Genomic DNA, 15,990 nt, shown 5'->3' with positions numbered 1-15,990 from the left:
CTAATAAGTAGACTTGCTTGCATTGATTTTCTATTTTTATTTGATTATCAAGATATAAATTATAAAGTAGAAAAAATTTGCTTATTAAGTTATCTATGTAGATTTCTTCTACTAGAAAGAAAAGAAACTAATACTTTTTATTAAGATCCAGGTTTAATATTACTTGTATTTGAATGGCAGTATTTGAGGATATTCAAAATAGAATAAGGAGGCTGAGTTTTGTAAAAATACTAAGATTACAATCATGTAAATCTTGTTGCTTCCCCTTTTTTCATTTAACTTTTCCTTGGTAGGTGTGTTCTCTTGATGCTTCTGCTTTGTATTACCAGTTGTAATACTAGGAGGGGTAAGAGAGAAGAGAAAAAAGAGGAGCCAGGGGTTAAATATGCTTCATTGTCAAATTTGTAAATTCCTGTGTGGCAAACTTTTAGGTATTTTGTAAAAATTTCAATGGAAGTCTCAGGGTTAGTGAACTCTGTTACACTATTATACAGTCTGTTAATATTTACTGTATTCTGTTTCATAGTGACCAAAACCTAACAGTCAGATATTCTGGAAATGTCTTGCAGTCTTTCTCCCAGCAGAACAAAAATTCTTTGGAAGGTAAGGTTGTTGTCAATGTTACCTAAGTGTATTGAACTGCTAATGATATTTAGCTATATAAAATTTAGTGTTTAAATGTTATAATTATTGTTATTGTGACTACTTAACTACAAATTCTTACAAATACTTTGATACTGGCAGGTTTTCTGTACAAACTGTTTGTTACTTCCTAATTCTTGAAATAAAATAATTAGTTATTTCTTTGGCAGGTACATTTCTATCTTATCGAAAACATTTTTTAAAATTAACATAAATGAAATTTATTCTCTACTTCTAAAACATTATGCTTCATTAATAGTGATAATAAAGGTGCAGTCCTAACATCAGACATATTTAGTTTGACTAGAACATAGAGTTAAAATTCCTGCTGAGCTGTGTCTGATTTTAACCACGCATGGATCTTCCTGTCAGCAGAAGAGAAAAATAACACATCTATTTTTATATTAGTTGGAATTCTGAAGGCACAGCAGTGAGCCACTCTCATTGAATGTTTGCCGCAATGATACTATATTGGGAGTGTTTAATTGCAAGCTTGCACTGCCACCTCCTGTTGAGTATATATAATAGCGTAGTAACAAATTAATAGTATTTTCATGGAGTTTCAAGATATTTTGTAAGAGAACCTAGATAGTTAGAGTTTTATATGATTTAAACTAGTATTAGTACAATTAGTACAATTTTAATTAGTACTAAATTAAATTAGTACAATTTTGACATCCTGTCAAAAATGTAATTATGTTGGCTTGAAAATTTATTTAGAAAATGTTTTCAAAACAATATCTTTCAGGCTGATTTAACTATATTTGGCACTTTAATTTTAAACATTTACTCATGTGTGTCTACTTTAATAACTATTACACTTGGCTGGGAAAACAAATAATAGAATTACCCTTTCAGATCCCGTAGTTATAAATGTAGCAGATTTTAGGATTAGGCTGTCATATGACTTTTTCTTTTAATGTTAATTTTATGTGTTGTTTGTTCATAATATGTTCATATTGATGCTTGAGTAGTCCTCATTTAGCAACTACAATTGGGACCGGCAACTTGGTCATTAAGCAATGCGATCACTAAGTAAAACCACAACTGTGCTTATGATCTACTCCAGTTTTCCTTTGCTTTACAGACGTGTGAAAGTTGTAAATGTGAGGATTGGTCATAAAGTTCAAGTCCCACCTTAGGCATGAAAGCCAGCTGGGTGACTTTGAGCCACTTTCTCTCTCTCAGCCCAATTAACCTCACAGGGTTGTTGTTGTAGGAAAATAGGAGGAAGAAGGAGTATTAGGTATGTTCCCCACCTTGAGTTATTTATAAAATTAATAAAGGCAGGATTAAAAAAAAATCTTTAAAAAGTTACTTTTTCATCACTGTTGTAACTGTGAATGGTCACTAACTGAGGAACTCTCTAAATGAGGACTATCTGTGGCTAGAGTTGGGAGAGGCCATTAAAGCTCTGTATTATAATCCCTGCTTAGTTCAGGAAAGCAAATTAAAGCATCCCAATAGATAAATGTCTGGGCTCCACTTGAGCAAATCAAGTAAAGCTGATTTAGATGCTGTTATATCCTCTCTTCTCAAGATTAAACATTCCCAATGTCTTCATATCTCTTTCAAGGATTTAGTTTCCAGTTTTATGAACATTCTTGAAGTCCTCTGATCTGTTCCAGTTTCTCTGAAATCTTCTTAAAATGTGCACTGGACTGAACACACTGTTGATGTAGCCTAAACTGCATGTGGCGTTGTTTTGCAATCACGTTATGCTGCTAACTTATATGCAGTCTGTAATCATCTTCACTATTACAATATATTTTTCACAAGTACTATTACCATGCCAGGTATGCCAAATATCCCCCATCATTTACCTGTGCATTTATATTTTGTATTCTATGGGAACAACTTTGAATTCATTCTATTATTTTCAGTCTGTTTCTCTAACTATCAAACTTCTTAAGAATTTTTATTTATTCAATTTATATAGCCGCCCATCTCAAACCAGTGACTCTGGGCGGCTAACCATAATAAAAACAAAGCAATTCAAAAAATTAAATATAAATACAGCCAAGAGATCTTAAAAACCATCGGTGTCAACACAACCATGAAACAGGGCCCTTCGCACACTTGGGGTCTCAGGCCCGGGCATTAAGCCAGATCTTCAAGGTCTTCCAAAAAGCCAAAAGGGTCAGGGCCATCCTAATCCCAGGAGGAAGGATTTTATTTCTATCATTTTAAATTCCATCCATCTTAAATTTCATAAACATTCTGTTCACCTCTTCATGTAAGTCATTAATAAAAGTATTGAAGAGCAAAAGGCCCAGGACTGATTTTCGTGGTGCCCCCTTGATAACTTCAGTCCAGTTAAATCAAAAGCCATTGATGAGCACTCTGAGCACATTTTTTTCAAACCAGCTAAGTAACCACTTAATGATCATGCTATCAAACCCACAGTTAACTTGCTTGCTAAATGTTAATGTCATAGGAGACTTAATCAGATGGTTTGCTTAAATTTATAAAATTCCCACAGACTACTAAGGAAGTTAGCCAATTAAAAAAGTTAGTTGGGTAAGACTTGTTCTTTTAGTAATTAGCACATTGTTCCAAAGGTGCTTACAGCTGGTTGTTGGGGTTTTTTTCTGAACTGCTATAAAATATTTCTTGTTATTGATGCTAGACTTATTGGCCTATAGTTCCCTTTTCTTTTCCTTGGAGATTAGGGCAGTATTGGCTCTATTTCAGTTGTCTAGTACTTCTTATTGGTGAAGATTGAACCAAGGTAGAAGTTTAACAATTCTTTTCTTTATTTTTAAGTCCAAGATACAAATTGCAGTACACGTTTGAAATCAAGAACTCCAGCTTTTCATTGTCTCTTTCTTCTAGTATTCCAATTTCTTTACTTCCTTCAAATCTTGCTGTGTTTACAGTAATAATCTTAGAATGTTGAACCCATAGCCTTGCAGGTGTTGCTGAGCAAAAACTCTCAGCAGTTCCAGCCAACATGGCTAAATAATAAGGAATGCTAACATTGTAGTTTGGCAGGATCTTGTGTGGGGATTCTCCACTTCAGTTGTAATTCAGCAGCAGAAAAAGCAGTGACCAGTGGCAAAAATCCCATTTATTCTGAACAGTTCCATAAAACATGGAATTGAAAATGTTCAGTGAGCTAAATATTGTTGTTGGCCTATATCTGTGTCAAATGCATACATATTTTTCCTGTTGAAATTACTGGGTTCAAAAGAGTTTATGTTTGGTTGATTTCCCTGAGGTCTGAAAGGATCTTTCGAATATCTTGTACCTTATTCACTATTAATCAAGGAATTTCAAAGGATAATTTTAGAAAACAAATGTGAAAAAGTGTTGATACTTTATCATTGAATTTAAAAAATATGAGTGTTACATTGGAAGGTTCTGTCTGTACCAGCCTAACTTAAGTAAATCTTTAGAAGTGTAAAGAAATGTGTTGAAAGTAAACAACAAATACTATTTTTCAGCACTGAAGAAAGGTCAGGTTAATACGCATATTAACTACAAGCCACATAACTTACCATCAACTTCTCATCTGCAGATACACAGGTAATTTTTAACTATGCACCATATAATGTATAGCATGGATGTGTAACTTTTGGGAAGGTAGTTACATTAAAAAAGGTAAACTCATTAATATATTTAAAAAGTTTATTTAATGGAGTATCTTTGCTGCTGCATTTTATACTCACCATCTTTACTTCTATTCATTAAGTGTAATAACTATACATATTCAGACAGAATATTAGTCCTTTAAATGCTTTTTGTGTTTGGAAATTTTAATATAAACTTGCACTGTAATTCAAATTTTAGCCATGTTCAGGCTAAATTACAGGTTCTGGATGGTGGATATTTGACAAACATGACAGTTTATTCAACAGACAAGTTTTTTAATTAATTGGCATTCAGAGCAATGAACACATTACTTTAGTGTATTAATGTATATCTGTATAGGTGTCCAGATGTACTTTGAAGTTCTGAAATTACCCTCCATAATTCTAAATAGCACATTCTCTTCTCTTCTAACTGCTATATGCTGTGATTATTAGCAAATGCCTTGCTTTCATTTTAGATTGTTAGTAAGCGTTCACATTAGTGATGCCTAGGTTTGGAAATAACTTCTATAAAAGTATTATGTGGAGTCCTCTATTTTTCCAGTGCCAGATAAAATCAGTATTACACGTGTGAATATTTGAACAAAAGAAGAAAATGATATACTGTAACTTACCATTTTAGAGATGTTAAATATATAGCTAAAAAAAAAAAAAAGGAATGCTTTTATCTACATCATCTTTTCTGGAGCCATGAAAAAAATCAGTATGAAAAACAAGTAAGTTATTGTGGTCATGTAGGTAAAAGTGTTAAGTATGCTCACATGTTGCACTCCTCTGTTGCTGTCCAGGCTATTCAGTATCACAGATACAGGGGCATTCTATGTTCATAAGTGTTCTCAGATTGGTTGCATTCTATTGCTTTCCTCCATAAATACATTTTTTTTTTACTTCAGGAAAAAAGAGGATTATGTTAGCACTATATTAAGATGGGATTTATACCTATATAAAAACTGTCCCTTTGATTTAGGTTTTTATTAGTCTAGCATTTTGTTTTTCATAGTGACCAAACTGTGTCCATGCTCACATGCAGACAATGGAGACATATCCCTCTTCTGCTGTTGTTCTTCTGCAGTTAGTATTTGAAGACATGCTGCCCCAATCCTAGAGGTAACATTGACTTTTTAAGACCCTTTGATAGATCTCCATAAATTTATCTAATCTCTTAGGAACCATCAAAATCAGTGGACACCATCATGTCTCGTGGTAATGAATTCCACAAGTTAATTATGTTCTAGGGGAAGAATTGCTTCCTTTTTATATTTCAAATCTCCTTCCAGTTAGTTTGATTGGGTAACTCCTGGTTGTAGTATTTTGAGAGAGAAAGAAACTTTCCTGTCCACTTTTTCCATGTCATGGATGATTTTATAGACCCCTATCATGTCCCCTCTCCGTTACCTTTTTTCCAAGCTAAAGAGTAGTCTTACATCACAGGGAAGATATTTGAACTCCTGATTATTTTAGTCCTCCACTTCTGCACCTTTTCCTGCTCTATTATATCCTTTTTCCAAGTGATACAAACAGAACTATACATAGAACTTCAAATACAGAAATATATAGATTTGCACAGGAGAATTACAATGTTGGCATTTTTACTTTTAGCCCCTTTCGTAATCCATAGTGTCAACTTTGTGCTATTCATAGCTGCCACACATGAAGTTGACACCTTCATTGTGCTATCTACTATAACCTCAGGATATTTTTCCTGGTTAGTTACTGGCTGGTCAGATCCATTCATATGTTAGTGAAGTTAGGATTTGAGAGTGCATCACTTCACACTTCCTAAATTTGAATTGTGTTCAATCAAGTTTAAATCAATCCTTCCAATGGCTTTTGATTTTGTCCACTTTCAGTTGTTTAATATAATCTGCAAACGTTGTCAGTGCTTACGCCTAAGTCAAATTCATACAACATTAAACCATTAGTTCCAATAGAAATTCTTAAGGGACTCCTTTCTTGCCTCCCTCCATCGAGAAATTGCCTATTAACTCTTAACTGGCTTTTTTTTTAGCCAGTTAGCCATTCACAAAAGCACAGGTCCTCACACCTCATGGCCGCTACATTTACGTAAAAGCCTTTGATTAGAAACTTTTTAAAAGGTTTTCTAAGGACTTGTTGGCACTATGAGAAAACTCTAAAAGTGGGTGAGGCAAGAATCCATGCCAATTTTTCTTCAGCAAGTCTTCCTCTTTGTTCTTAGTTCCTTTTTCTTTGATTACTCCTACCAATTTGCCTGAAACAGGTGTTAATATGACTGGCTTATAATTCTTTTTAAAAATGGATAGCTTCTACTGTTCTGGCACTGAGTTTGATTTGAGGACAGGTAAGCTAATGAAGCCATTATGAAAGAATTCCAGCAACAGCTGTTTATCAGATGCAAGCTCTGTTTATAATAAAAACAATGTTCACATTCTTGCACATTTTTCTTCTGCCTGTATAGTTTAATGGGCCTGAAGCCACTCTCTTTTGGGCATAATAGACAGTTTCCCCCATCTTTTGTTTCTGAAACCAGGCTAGCCTTCACACTTTCAAAAATTACACAAGTGACAGTTTGCTGGTACTGAGCAGCTATCAACAGCAACCTTTCACTCAGGCAATTTAAAAAAGGCAAAATCCTCTGACTCAGGTACTCACCCAAGGTTACAGTAGCCCATCCCACCTCACAGTAAGTAGAACAATTGATGCTTGTCCTGCTAGCTGGCGACACTGGATGGAAGGGAATATGAACACAGGGAAATCCACCAATCGCTACCCTTATATTGTCCCCCAGTTAATCTGTAAGGGTAGGATCACTCTCAAAGATTAGATCTTGGCCATTGGGACAGTGCAGATTATATCTGCTGGCTAAAGACATACACATAAACATGAGGCATGAAAAAGAGACCAGCAAAGAATCTGTTATTTTGGGAGTAGGAATAAGCTATTGTATCCTGAAAAGTCTTTTCTAGATAACTCTGGCTGTCTAAGAATTTCCAGTTTAGCTACTGGGGTTTAAAGGGAATGGATTTCTTTCCCCAAAACCAGTAGTGTTTTGCAGAGCGTTTCAGACTTTTTCAGGCCGTGGAATCTGTTAGTTAAAAAAATAATAAAATCTGGAACTACTGATCAAAAGACAAAGCTCTGGTGATATAAAATTGGCTGTGTTTGAGTATCTTTTTTTTTCCTCTCATAGAAACCCCATCAAGTTCTCACAGAACTCTAGAGCTCTATGGAACAGTTTGAAAACACTGGTTTATTGCACCAAACACTAATGCATTGTTTATGGCAAATGGCAGATAGACATATATTTGACACTATGCAATAAACTGGAACTCCATCTTCTGATTGCTTTCTGTCTTTATACCAATTATCATTAGTAACTTTGTATTCTTTATACATTTTATATTATCACTGAGCTTGGAGCACTGCCTTCCTCTGGTAACTAGACACTAATATTTAGCTGATGAAGACAGGCAGTCAAAATATTTCTTGCAAAACTCCCTTGTTCCTGTTTACTCTCCATTTGAGCACTAGTTCCTGGCTGATTCTTTTCTTTCCAAAGAACGTTTGCTCTCTTTAGTTACAGCCATGAAAAGCAAGCCTGCTCATACCTGTATACTTCTTTACAAAATTCTGGATTCTGTAAATATTGTCATGTTTGAAACTGACTTGGCTCTTTAAAACTTACAGGCTACCCCCCCCCCCCAATGAAATAACAAGAATTGTTTTATTTTAGTGATTTCAATTAAAATTGGATTGCATTTACTGTTTTGCAATAGTTATTTAATACTTACATCCTTAAATACTTTGCTTTCTAGGACTGATGTACCAGATTGCAATAAGAAGTCTTCACACTCATTAACAGTGCAGACAGCTTTAAAGGATCACATTGAAAAAGAAATGAAAAACAGTACAATAAGTGAGCAAAGCTCTATGCCATGGTCCAGTGAAGATGTACCTACTGAGACAACCATCTGTAGTGCTGACAGTTCATTTTTTTCTTATATTGGTGAGAATGGAACCATGTCTGAAAGAGTTCAAAACAACTGTGAATCTTTATCTACCCAATTGCAAGTCCCCTGTCAAGTATCTCAGACAGGGACAGTTAGATCCATGCCTACCCTTGCATTTTTCTTACAACAGAATAAACCCAAGCCTTGCTATACTGAATCTGCTCCATCTACTGGACATAAAATTAGCATGTACAATACCAAGTATGATGATGCAACAGAAGCAATTTACCAAAATCTTCCACCACCTTTACCACCAAAGAAATATGCTCTGGCTCATTTGCATGGTATAGAACAAGAAAGCATTGTGGATTTAAACTTGACAGAAGTTCTGTGCACAAATCCTCCAAAAATTGAAAGGCATGTTGCAAGTACTATTTCAAAAAGTATACCAGAGGCAAGTTTGTTTGCAGATGAAGAAAGACTTAAAGCATTCCATTGGAATGAGTATTCTAAGACAAGCTTTTCACCGAGTTTGTTAGGAAATGGTTTATGGGCTGTATCCAGTAATCCTTCAAACAAAAGGACTTGTCTTACAGAACCAAATTCTAGTTCCCTGGATGCAAATGCAAACGATGTTGTATCGCTTACTACTTATTTCTCAGTTGATAATTGTATGACTGATACTTACAGGATTAAATACCACCAGAGACCAAAACTGTGTTTTGCAGATACTGGTAGATTAAACAAAGAAAGATCTTTGTCACCTACTGGAATGCGGTTGGACCATCACACTTCTGAATCAAATCATCCTGTAGCTCAGCAGAAGCATAAATCTAGTATTGGAAATGTGTAGTGAAATAACTAAAATGAATGATTTGGGAATTAATATAAATCCTTAAAACTCCAACCCAATGTGATATTTTGGTTTACGTACCTCAGCTATATTTCATTTGGAAGTTATTATTGAACTCTGCTTTGCTTGTGCTTGTGTGATAAAGAAATATCAAAGAGGGTCTTATGCTTTTGGAAATGACGATTTTGCATAAGTTAAATGCATAATTCAACCAAAGTGGCTATTCTTTTAAATGGTTAATTTATAAAATATTTAAACTTGCTTTCATATGATAAATAGGTGCAGCTTTTTTATTAAAAAAAATAATACCATTCCTTTTTAACATGATTTGATCTAGAACATTTCAAACCACCACACAAAGATTTGAAAGTATTTTTTGGCTCTGATCTCACAGTTGATTAAATTTATTACTAACTATGGCACTTTTATAGATTACAAAAACAATCATGTATCCTTCTATTTTCAACTCCCATATTGTTTATACAGTAGAACATTTTTAAGCATAATTGCTTAAATTTATTTTGAATGTTGAAGAACTCTCATGAAGAAAATCTTTCACAGATTTGAAGTGGGGAGGATTTATTTTATTACCATATATGCTTGCAGATAAACCAGCCTCGTGAGTATATATGGTAATTTGTACTGCTTTGGATAAAAGAAACATGACTGAAATATAAGGATTATTCTTACGCACCAAAGGATACATGCAATAACAAGGTAGTATAATCTTTGTAATGGCCTTGGGAGTTTTTGTCCCCCTATGAAAACTGTTATGTAAAGTTTGTCACAACAGGAAATTTTTAGTGATATAAATTGTTTACATGCACTAATTTTATTTCCATATAAAGGCACTTTCAAGCTTGCTATGTAAAAATCAAATATAGTCAACATACACTGTACTACCTCAGTATGGCGATGGATTTTTTTGCTTAGTATATATATCAGAGGTGTGCCAAACACTTCAATTTTTGAAATGCCCCCTTTCAAGAGAGAGAGAGAGGGAGAGTAGTTTATGGGTTGACATAGATGGGCTGCATGTTGTAGCTCTTTCCAGGCTTCCATGTCTGATGTCATGGAAGTTACGACTTCCCTGTGAACTGATTAGCTCCAGGGCAAAACCTTTCACAGTGTGAAATACTGCATTTTCTACACAGTTATGAGTGTATAAAATTGGCTCCCTAGGGAGAGTGGTTCTTGCTAAGGAACTGTGAGCAGCCAGAGAGTAACAAAAGTATTTTTAAAGTACTTAAAAATTCTGGCTCTGAGATATCTAGAACCTTTGCAAGATAGTGAAAAAGTACATTTAATGGGTATTCACTTCCCCTTATATTCAGGTACTCTTAATTAGAATATCAATAGTCACACTACTGTTTTGCCATGTTAAACTGGCAGGATAGGAAATTTTATGACAGACTTATTTTAAAACTCCTATGTTAGACTAATCTAGAATCTATTAAATGCTGGAAGCATATGCTAATATTAGAACTATGCACAAAATGATATATATATATATATAATCATTAAAAACTTACATTTTGTAGTAGACAAAAATTAATCATTTATCCGTTTTTCTTGAATCAGTTATCCAGGATCTCATCATCATCTTTTAAATATTTGAAATAATGCCTTAATAAAGTCTTAGATTTTATTGTAATATATATTATGGTAGCTAGAGTTTTAAATAACAATGGTTTCTCACATCATACAGTACTTTAACTATGAAAAGTATGCATAGCAGTTGTTTGTAATAAAAATAATTTAAGTATATTGCTGGGCTGCAAAAATGGTCATAAATGAATTGTATAAATATATTTTTATATTAAAGTTGCTGTGGAGAATAATATTTAAATCTTGCATGTATAGAAAGTACTCTGATTTTCCTGAAGTCTTATTTGATACCAGCAGAGACACAAAGATAAATGCTGATCAGTTGGGCCTGAAGATACTCCTTTTTAAAGATTTAAATGGAATTCACATGCAGTTGTTAGGTAAAAATGCATTGTATGGCACAGTCCTTTTAAAAATTCTTTGGATAAGCATTTTATATTAAAATAATGGTTACAAAGGTGGTCCTGGAAAAAAAAAATGTAAATGTCTTAGTTTTCAGTATGATAGCTGTTATAATTTGAAACACTCCATCATCAGTTTGCATTGTAGTTGGATTAAACACAAATGCAAATTTGTGACTTTAACCAAATAGGGAAAATCCTATTACAATTGGTGGTTTAGTAAAGACTTTGGGCCTATTCAGAACATTATTGTAAAATAGGGGTGCTTGCATGCTCCCTACAATAAGGAATATGACTGCATTTTAATTCCACATATATGTTAATGAGGAAGTCTTTCTGATTATACCCGCTAAACTTTCAGAGAACAAAATATCTGAATGAAAGCCAGATAGGTCTAGTGATTAAGATGCAGGATTAGGAGCAGGAAGACATGAGTTTTAGTCCTGCCTTAGACACAAAAGCCAACTGAGTGACTTTGAGCCAGTTATTCTCTCAGCCCTAGAAAGAAGCACTGGCAAATCATTTCAGAAACTATTCCCTAGAAAACTGCAGAGTCAAGTTGAAAGTACCAAAAAAGGAGAAATATGCCTTTTGTTTACTGACAGTATCTTAACTATTCCCCCCCACCCTCTTCAAGTTAGTCTTGACTCCTGGCAACTACCTGGACAAGTCCTTGCTGTTTTCTTGACATTTTTTAAAGTAGTTTGCCATTACCTTCTTCCTAGGGCTGAGAGAGTAAAGTGGCCCAATATCACCCAACTGGCTTTGTGCCTAAGGTGGGACTAGAACTCAAGAGTCTCTGCTTTCTAGTCTGGTGCTTTAACCACTGCACCAAACTGACTCTGTCTTAACTATGAATGTAATCTCTACATTGTTGGTTTCTTGTTATGCAGCTGACTTAGCTTTTTAATTAATTAATTAATTTTTATCCCACCTTTATTATTTTTATAAATAACTCAAAGTGGCAAACATACCAATACTCCTTCCTCCTCCTATTTTCAGCAACAGCAACCCTGTGAGGTGAGTTGGGCTGAGAGAGACTGGCCAGCCGAAAGTCACCCAGACGGCTTTCCTGCCTAAGGCAGGACTATAACTCACAGACCCCTGGTTTCTAGCCCAGCACCTTGACCATTAGACCAAACTGGCTTTTGATCTTGTTGGTATCTGTCATGCTTCAGAGTGCTTTTTCAGAAGATACTGATTTATTTACAGCATGTATATTTAACACATTCATGATTACAAGTAAAACAGAGAAGTAACTTCATCTCAAAGTAACTAAAATTACTGATTTCTGATATTTAAGTTTTTTAAATTAAAAAAAATTAAGCCTGATTTCATTCCTGATATGCAGGTAATACGTAATACCTTCATAGGTAAAAATGGAGCTACAATAAGTACTGGAATCAAAGTGTACAGTTGAAAGCTGTTACTGAAATTATTTGAATTTGCAATATTTATGTTAAAACAAATGTGAATTTCCCTCTGTTAAGAGCATTACTATATTTTAAAAACGTAAAGCAAATGTTCATTTCCTGTATAAATGAGAAATGTTGGATTTGTGAGTACATGTCTTTTGAAGGAATATAAAAGTCTTAATAGACATTCTTTTGCACAAATTTATTGCTATCAAATAATGGCAACTTGGTCATAGCTTCTCATTTTTTATAACTATACTCTTAATTGATATTTGTTTGCAATATTTGATTTTATTTTTACTTCTTTATGGTATCTGTTTGTATAATCGTTCCCTTTAGACTATAGATTTGTATGGTTTTTGTAATGTTAAATACATTTAACATATCTTATACAGGAATATTTTTTTTAAACTTTAATCCAATTGCATTTGTCTGCTGGTATACAATATCTCTCTGCTTAGTTTACAGATGTATATATAAATTTTTCCTGAAACAGGAGCAACCTGAGACAGTCAGTTTTGTCTAGTGGTTAAAGCAACGGGCTAGAAACCAGGAGACTGTGAATTCTAGTCCTGCCTTAAGCATGAAAGCTGGCTGGGTGACCTTGGGCCAGTCACCTCCAAGGGTGGTGGTTGTGGGGAGAATAGGAGGAAGGAATATTAGGTATATTTGCTGCCTTATTTATAAAAATAATAAAGGCGGAATAAAAATAAAATAAATAAACCTAATTGGTATTTGTTAGTTTTATGTTTAAGAACGCAGTGCTCCTTGGTCTGAGATTGTAAATACTTGCTATCAAATAACAGTGACCAAACATCTAGTAAAGACTCAGTACTTGCATTCTGTTCCATATCATATTATCAACTCTGAATTGCAGTTAATTTATATTTCTGTAAAAGCAGATGAAATGTCCAATTCTGTCATACGAATAGTTGTTGAAGACTATGTCTTGCTTAATCATATTGGTAAGATTTAGAGGTAACTGTGTCCTTGGTTGCATCCTCAAGCATTTAAATAAGCCAGTTTTCATTTAACTATGCTAAGTTTCATTTAACTATGCTAAGTAACTGCCAACCTAGCAGTTCGAAAACATGCAAATGTGAGTAGATTAATAGGTACCGCTTCAGCGGGCAGGTAACGGCGTTCCGTGTAGTCATGCCGGCCACATGACCACGGAAGTGTCTACGGACAAATGCCGGCTCTTCGGCTTTGAAACGGAGATGAGCACCTCCCCGTAGAGTCGGACACGACTGGACTTAATGTCAAGGGAAACCTTTACCTTTACCTTTACCTTTACCTATGCTAAGTTTACCAAGACTCCAAATTTAAAATGTGTCGGGGTGGGCAAATACTCAGTTTCTCAGAGGAAAAAAAATGATTATGTATTGATACCATCATTGTGTTTTTTTAAATGCTGACCAGTTTCACATTTACATAATTGAAGGTTTGCTTATTTCATTGTTAGCTGAGGGAAGAGCAATTTTAGAATATTAACTTAGGACTAAGGACATAAGTTATGAAATTTAATATATTAGATTCAACCACTCCAGCCCGTTTTACTTCACGGTAAATTCTTTGGGAGCGGGAGACACATCTATTTACACTGGTTGAACAGCACAGTAATACTGAATTTACTTTAAATACAGGGCCCCCCAAATTTCTGATGTTTTTAGTTCAAGCACATACAAAAAAAAGCCAAGTTCAACATCAAATGAATCAGTGGTAGGACTCTAATTAGAACAGAACCTCTCACCCCCACCCCCACCAATGCTTCAGATCTTGTGCTTAACACAACATGCAAATATATACAGCTCAAATAGAATGTAATTAATTCAACACTTAAATGCCCTTTGCCCCAGTCTGACAAAATGTGGAGAATTCATTTACTCTAGGATATAAATGTAGTTCATTGTTCAGCCGGTACATTATTGAGAGAAAATAGAGCACAGAGCTGATACGTAGAAAGAAAAAAACCAAATTTAAATTATGAATATTAACAGGAATGTCTGTAGGCTTACTCTTCAATCTACTTTTATAACATGAAGATCCTTAAAAGATTCATTTTCTTTTGTCCAGCTGCAGATAACTTTCAGCAGACTGGCAAATCCAAAGCACAGTGGGGATTAGGACCAAATTAGACACAGTGAAAGTTGTTCATGTGTTTGGTCTGTTCACATTTACATACTATGAAAAGGATCATAAAAACGTAACAGCAGAAACACAGAACTGATCAGTTTACATTCTCAGCTCTCAGAACTGATCAGTTTACATTCTCTATTATTTTATGCTAGGAGCTCATCCACAGCTATCAATTCTTGTTACAAAGATATTTGTCTTCAATCCACTTGAATGGTGACACAGTTAATTGCTGAAAATAACTTCAAACTTAATTGAAATTGTTCTGTCACTTCAATAACAGCATTATATTTAACATAAGGCACAATCTGGACTTCATGTTGATGTGAAACGTAAGAGTTTATCATAGTTCAAGGTCATTGAACAAAATACCGCATCCAATAGCTCAGCAAAAGTATTTCATCAGTACAAATAGAGTAATTTGTGTGTGCTAATTATTTCTTGAGCTGTTGTTATATAGCATCCTTTTATTTTGGTTCTGAAGCAAAAGCAGCTGAAGGAGTAACACTGGCTGGTTTTTCTTGAGGGCAATCTGGTTGGTGGCTAGATAAAAGAAAACAGAAATTAGATCCTCAGTAAAAAAAACCTAACCAATATAATCCTGTAGGATCAGACCTAGGGCCTACTTAGAACAGCATCATCAGTTGCCTGACAAATCTAAAAGGAGGACATACCTTATTTTCTTGTTCCTTGGCAATTGATTATCCACAGATATTGTACCTCTGCAACTGGCACTAGTATATAGCTGTTCCAGTTTTTAGCCACTGAAAACTCCATTCCATGAATTTTGGTCCCCTCTTAAAGCTATTCAAGTAGCCACTGACACTTCCGGTTGCACCATATTATAAACTATAACCTAATTCATCCTTCTGCCTTTGATTTCTTTCAGTATTGTGTAATGCTAAGGAGCCATAATCTGAGTAGTTCAACTGCTTCTAAGATTTTGTGAGTGACACTGCCTCTAGAGTTAGAACCTGAAGCATAAGACATAACGACAGTCAGCCAATACTACATTGTGGAAAACCGACTAGATTAGATTATTGGGACAAGCGAACAGGCCTGATGTGACGCGGGGAGAGGATTCACCGCGCCCCGGTGCAATTCAGTGGATCGTGTACTCACAACTGAAGAGATAAAGCACACTTCGCAAAGCCTCAACCGTCGGCTTCACACTAACTGCAAAACTCAAAGCAAACGAACAGTATCCTTCTGGTTTTTCCTCCCAATCTTGAACTCGCGCTTGAGCCTCGGTGTCACTCTGGTTGGGCATAATAAAGGCCCCGCCAGACTTGGGGATATTCTCAGTCGTTTCCTCCGTTTCAAGAAGAGCCCCTTCGTCCCCTTGCGCCGCCGCCCCCTTGACTCACCCCCTGGCGCTGCCGTCATGGCAGCAGATAAACGAAGACGAAGAGC

The 15,990-nt window shown here is 35.1% G+C and overlaps 1 protein-coding gene and 1 long non-coding RNA gene across 3 annotated transcripts in view; one reads left to right on the top strand and one right to left on the bottom strand.

Annotated features, from left to right (window-relative positions):
• Positions 1 to 12,628, top strand: part of USP53 (ubiquitin specific peptidase 53) — a 29,280-nt gene extending 16,652 nt beyond the window's left edge. For both annotated transcript variants that reach the window (XM_063310154.1, XM_063310155.1), the window contains exons 13-15: positions 527 to 603; positions 4,089 to 4,170; positions 8,030 to 12,628. In XM_063310154.1, coding sequence (XP_063166224.1) covers positions 527 to 603; positions 4,089 to 4,170; positions 8,030 to 9,017 — 1,147 coding nt within the window. In that variant the 3' untranslated portion in view covers positions 9,018 to 12,628. The remainder of the gene's footprint in view (positions 1 to 526; positions 604 to 4,088; positions 4,171 to 8,029) is intronic.
• LOC134502054 (uncharacterized) lies at positions 12,629 to 14,993 on the bottom strand. Its single transcript, XR_010068411.1, has 3 exons — positions 13,739 to 14,993; positions 13,166 to 13,475; positions 12,629 to 12,944 (listed from the first exon to the last, which is right to left on the bottom strand). It is a non-coding gene; the product is annotated as an uncharacterized LOC134502054 (long non-coding RNA).
• Between the last annotated feature and the right edge of the window lie 997 nt (positions 14,994 to 15,990).

This window comes from Candoia aspera, chromosome 8 (assembly GCF_035149785.1).
Source record: "Candoia aspera isolate rCanAsp1 chromosome 8, rCanAsp1.hap2, whole genome shotgun sequence".
Classification (NCBI taxonomy): domain Eukaryota; kingdom Metazoa; phylum Chordata; class Lepidosauria; order Squamata; family Boidae; genus Candoia; species Candoia aspera.
The sequence above is the reverse complement of the archived record's forward strand: the minus strand, read 5'-3'. Positions and strand labels throughout refer to the sequence as shown.